General features: G+C 42.0%; 1 protein-coding gene across 1 annotated transcript in view; it reads right to left on the bottom strand.

Annotated features, from left to right (window-relative positions):
* Positions 1–1,665: 1,665 nt before the first annotated feature.
* Positions 1,666–6,000, bottom strand: part of LOC147244249 (putative flavin-containing monoamine oxidase A) — a 57,355-nt gene continuing 53,020 nt past the window's right edge. Inside the window, exon 12 of the mRNA XM_086187843.1 lies at positions 1,666–2,964. Within this exon, the coding sequence (XP_086043969.1) occupies positions 2,637–2,964 (328 nt within the window). The 3' untranslated portion in view covers positions 1,666–2,636. The remainder of the gene's footprint in view (positions 2,965–6,000) is intronic.

The raw sequence follows: 6,000 nt of genomic DNA, 5'->3' as shown, positions 1-6,000 counted from the left end.
GCACAGATCAAAGACAGAGCAGTGGGGGAGGGGTTCTTAAAGGGCCAGCTCTCAGCTCTGCTCTCACTCTAGCACAGATCAAAGACAGAGCAGTGGGGGAGGGGTTCTTAAAGGGCCAGCTCTCAGCTCTGCTCTCACTCTAGCAGAGATCAAAGACAGAGCAGTGGGGGAGGGGTTCTTAAAGGGCCAGCTCTCAGCTCTGCTCTCACTCTAGCAGAGATCAAAGACAGAGCAGTGGGGGAGGGGTTCTTAAAGGGCCAGCTCTCAGCTCTGCTCTCCACTCTAGCACAGATCAAAGACAGAGCAGTGGGGGAGGGGTTCTTAAAGGGCCAGCTCTCAGCTCTGTTCTCACTCTAGCACAGATCAAAGACAGAGCAGTGGGGGAGGGGTTCTTAAAGGGCCAGCTCTCAGCTCTGTTCTCACTCTCTGATCACACTGAGGCGTCTATCTCCTAAACTACAAGGCCCAGGGATTTGACAATTACACCGTTGGATTCAGGCCGGCGTTTGGCACCCGGTCGTGGCCGCGCGGAGGCTCAGGCCCTAACAATGCTGCTTGCAGCTTTAATTTGGCTTCAACTTTGAAACAATGTGTTTAATGTGATAAATTATTAACGTACAAACAACTGTATCGCTAACAGCCTGTACTTAGTATGCTGTTTAACTGTAAACTGTTGTGGCTAACCTAGCTTAAAATGGAGGGTTTTTCAAGTAAAACTCACCAGACCAATACGTCAAAATTATCATGAATATGTTTGAAATCAATTTCAGAGAGGAAAAAAAACATTTACTGTCTTACTTTGTAAATCATGTAGATTTAGGCTCCGACTGTAGTAGTCAGTGGGTGGAAAACAATCTTATTACCCTGTATTTTTTAAATAAGGTAATTATACTTGTTAATCATCCATTCAATACATACTAAAAATAGCTTGCACTTTATCCTTAAAAAATGTCCCTCATATGTCTAAGTAATTTTTAGGGTCTTCGCCTGAAGGTACTCAGCAGAGCAACACATTAGCAGCACTAAAAACACTAAAAACACACACTAAACAGTGTCCCAGCCCCCCCCCCAAACCCATGAGGCAGCTCGGCCAGACGGCCCGGAGCCGGTTTTCACATACACATCCATTCAAAACCTGGTACTGGACTGCTCTTGCTGTCAATGAGCGTGCGCATTATGTGCGTAACGCGCATAATGTAATTTCACCCCCTGAACATGCATGAAATTCGCTGAAATTCGCCACACTTGTCCCCAAAACCTTTAAGTCAATTTTTATATGGAAGTTATTGTTCATAGGCTAATAAGAATCCTATACAAATAGTATAGTGTCCCTTTGAATTTCATATATGTGGCACCCAGAAATAATATAAGTACTGTATATTTTTTGCATCAAAGTTGTAGAATTATTTTAGACGATTAGGATATTTTACATTTGAGGACATATAGTATTCTTATAGAAAACATCTATGCAATGGAAAATTTAATATAATTTAATTACAATTATTATACAAAACATACATACGTTATGGATATAATTTTAGTTCTGTGACATAGTAAAAATATGTTGGTAATTACTTAATAACATATATGGACTACATGTGGAAAGCATATCTTTCAATTAAGTTTTTTATAGGTAACATATATAAAGTTTCATAAAACATATTTAATTTTTTTTAAGTATGTTGTATGAAAACAATGCAAAAGTGGCCACTTTCATGAGTAAATCATATAAGCCTTACACATAGAAAATATAAATATTTAACATGCAGGCATTGAATAACAAAAACAAAACGGTTTTTGTATTTCTTTTCAGTATGGGATGGTCCGCGTCCTCTCAGGTAAGCAGCAAATCCATCAGGCCAAAATAGTGGGACATTTAACCAGCAAATACAAAATGTGTTGTTATAAATTTGACCGGACAGAGGAACCTTGAGGACAGATGACACTCTGCAGGGGACAAAGAGACTTCAGGCACCGAGCTTTGGATATATTTTTTTACATACAAGTGAGGAACAAGTTGTTTCCTCTGCAGAAAACTACAATTTTCTCAAATTGACCGGATCTGCCACATAAATCACGATACAGGAGTGAAGGCAGACCTGGAATTACACGGTGACTGGCTACATTCGTGCTATGCCCAAAACACAGCTATGACTATTTCAGAGACTAATAGCGACCTCTTGCACCTTGCACTGGAACGGGTGACCAGAATTCATCTGTGAGCTGAGCTGAATAAACTGCCCTAAAGGCAAATGTAGCAAGTGCCTTACAGCTTGACCATGACAGGAGAGTTGAATCAACATTTGAACAAGTCAATCTGTGTACTACTCTAATGAGCCCTAAATTACCATCATTGTTTTGTTTTAATAAATCAATCAACATTAATCAAATACAAATTATTCCACAAAGTAGTTGTGAACACAATGGATGTGACCATGCCTCACCTCACGACTAAAAACCTACTAACAAAAACTAGCCATTGGATGTATAATTGTATACAATGATCAAAAAACTGAGTTTGGGTGAAAACTCTCTCGTTCTTTCTCAGTAAAACGCTGCTTTGTTGAATCTGTTCACTCTGTAAGCCAAATCAGGTACGTGAACATTGTCACAACAAGAACATACTATGCTTGTTTTTAAAAAAAAAACACATTCATGGTGTACTTTATAACCTTGCCCAGTGTGATTTTACGCTGAGTCAGCAGGACAGCAGCACTAATCGTAACTGTTGCTATGAATAAACCCTTCCTAGTAGACAAATAACACGTGATTTTGGACGCCGGTGGTTGTGGCCCAGGACCCTTGACAGCTTGACAGTCCTGAACTGCTTCCAGCTCCTCCTGGGTCAGGGTCGAAGGGCAGAGTCCAGCCAGAACCTCAAGAGCTGCTCGCTGGCCAGCTTGCACTGCGCCACTCATGTACCCGCACCACTGGGTGGCCGTCTCTGTGCCGGCCCAGTGAATCCTGCAAACCAGGACAGTCAGTCAGTCATATGTATTAAACATTATATTTGATGCTGCCTCCGTTATGAGGTGTGCTTAATCCCCTACAGGAGTCATTCAGTGTATTATCTGATTCGAAAGAGATTTTCCTTCCTGAAACTGTTGCATTTTGCTCTTTAACAAGCTTGTGTTAGACACCCCATGGGTCGGAGCTGACATCTACAAGTACAAGCAAATTGGATTGAGCCTCAGTTCAACCCAGCAGGGGGTTCCTCACTATGCAGGCACGGTAACAATGCTCCTCCGCACCCACTTGTCTTATCCTCCATGTAATGAAAGCAAAGTCAAGGATAACTTAAAAAGATTTACTGCACTTTGATTCATTCCTTAAGGCATGTTCAAACTGAATACCATCCATCAGCTTATCCTGTTACGGGGCAATGGGTATCACCCCAGCTGCCACTGGGGGAGAAGCAGGGTAGCCTACACCCCGGGCAGGTTGCAAGTCCATCACACGGCTCACATATAGAGACACACACCCATTCACACACACACACACATATATATAACCAGATTCTTCAGTATGTCTCCAATTACCCAATTTTTTTTTTGTGTGTGGGAGGAAGCACCAGGAGAGAACCCACTCAGGCAAGGGGAGAACATGTAAACCCCCACAGGAGGAGCCCCAGCCAGCCAGCGGATTCTAACCCACAACCTTTTTGCTGTAAGGCACAGCTCAGTGAGTTTCCCCTCTTAAGGAATCTCCTCTGGTCGAACGACTACTGTTTACATACATTTTAAGAATGTATGAGGTGATTATATAAGCCTTTAAACCTCAAATCTGGGGTTATTTAATTAGATAAAGCTGATGGAAATATTTGAGGCTTTTGGCGATGAAACAAGCATAAATGGCTAGCGTGCCAAATTTGCTGACTTGGGGCAGTTGGTTTGGGACTGCAGGGGATTTACAGTGTATCTTATATTAAGAACTGCAGAGAGGGACCTCCATCTGCTAGCTTGGATAATCTAAAATTAGAAATTAAAATTGGATTTATATCAGCTCTGTTTGCATGCTAACTGCCACTGCTCACACCTCACATCACCAGAAACACCTTTTGTTTAAGCAAAACAAAGACACCCAAGTTTGCAGCAAACCTCAACGTGACACGCCGACTGAAGGCTTTTCTCCGTACTGACAGTGCAATTATAGATGCCTGGTGACAGGAAACACTCTCAAGCTGTGCCCCTTAACATTAGCATGACAAGGAAGGCTATAGAGCCTGTCAAGAACGAAACCAAGTCATCAAATCATACTTTGAATTCACAGCCAGCTCAGATGTCCCTGCAATGAAGACACATCACCGTCATTTGTTTTGGCGGTCAGTTGTAGTACTTCAATTCAGTTTTCGTTAGCTTGCCCTCTACTTTTTTTCCTGAAGGAACTTCATTGCCGTGAGTGACATACAAACAACAGAACTTCCAATACTGAAAGGTGATAGGCTTCTGTGGCCTACTGTTACATGGATTTGCTACAGATGTTCAATACTTTCTAATTATGCGTTGGACTTGTTATTGCGTGAAACTCGTCAATCACATCATGTGAAATTCACCCCTGCAATCGAATCGCATCTTTGCATTGGATGTTATCTATCAGCAGAGCTTCAGAAGCATCAAACTTGAGCAGGAATTCTCAGACTTCAGTGTTTTGTCTTTGACAAAGGTTATGAATGTATAACAGCACTGAAGGAAAACTCTACTACTCTAAACTCTGTCGACTCTGCTGAACAAACGCCGATGCTGCTGCGGCCAAAAACTTTTCTTTTGTTTTACCTACAAGAGAACTTGAAAACACCCACCCACTAATGAAGACACCTTAACCACGGTTTGGTTTTATAACCAAGTAAGTCTCCATTTATCACAGAGACGAGAGAGGGGGCATGGTGGTAAAGAGCTGTCTCGTTTTACCGGGGAGGCGGGAGGTGAACATGAGCCTGTTTGACAGGGGTGATTGGAAGGTCAGTGGAGACCTGGAGTTCTGAAGCGCCGCTTTATTTCATTTCATTGACATAAAGCAGTGGAGCTAATGGAACAATAAATGAAAGTGAAAGCAACATACTCATAAACTCACCAAACCAAACATTAAGTCGTGCATTTAGTTGGTGCCGGATTTGATGTGAAACATAAGGAAAAGCTCGATGCTGTTTTATATAACTGTGAAATTGTTCAACTCTCTGGAACATCTTAATGATCAGGCTTGTTTTATAACATATTATTTAAATGTTGTAATCAGTCTGGACAAGCATACAGACACATAAAGCTTTCGCCCACGCAAAACATGCTCTGCCAACTGCAGTACTATTGTTGATAAGACTGTAGGACAGTCACAGTCAACTAAGTGTTGGCGTTTCAGAGCGATGCGTCAAATTGGGAGGAAGAAGCCATTTCGCTGTCTTTAATATGTCTTTTATGCATTTTAAACAGATAGACTGCCATGCTGCTGCCCTGCATTGTGTGTAAAATGAAGCATCTATATGACTAAAATCTTGGAGGAAGACTGACCAAGTTTTGAAAGATTGCATAAGTCGTTTCTTTGCGGCCGTAGCTGTTGTCTTGGGAGGTTCCTGTGACCAGCCTTATGCCCTGAGTGAGCTGAGCCAAAACTGTCCTTTCCTCCTATGAGTCATTTAAAAAAAACCCTGGTTCCTATGCAGCTATAATCTGTGTTTAGCACCAAGAAAGCCATATGTGGTGCATAATAAAAAAATTCAGCACTTTGAGCCAAGTAGTAAAAAACAAACAAACAAACACAAGATTCCTGCATGCCTGGTTCAGAAAATGGGTAAATTCCTCTGTTCGGGGACACAGATGGATGGGCGGGTCTCCTGGCTAAAATCATGATTGTTGAGTTGGAATAGTCGGGGACTTCATGGCGAGGTGAAAACAAAAGTGACATGCTAAATTAGCTGCTCCTAGCTTCTAGCCACTGGTGGACATTATCAAATGTGATGGCTGCTTTAATGGGGAGAGCAGACCCAGATTGGGCTTTGTCATGTTGTTC

This window comes from Aulostomus chinensis, chromosome 19, assembly GCF_037954235.1.
Source record: "Aulostomus chinensis isolate RoL2024-O1b breed Wild chromosome 19, RoL_Achi_v1.0, whole genome shotgun sequence".
In the NCBI taxonomy this organism is placed as follows: Eukaryota; Metazoa; Chordata; class Actinopteri; order Syngnathiformes; family Aulostomidae; genus Aulostomus; species Aulostomus chinensis.
This window is presented reverse-complemented; position numbering and strand designations above follow the sequence as displayed.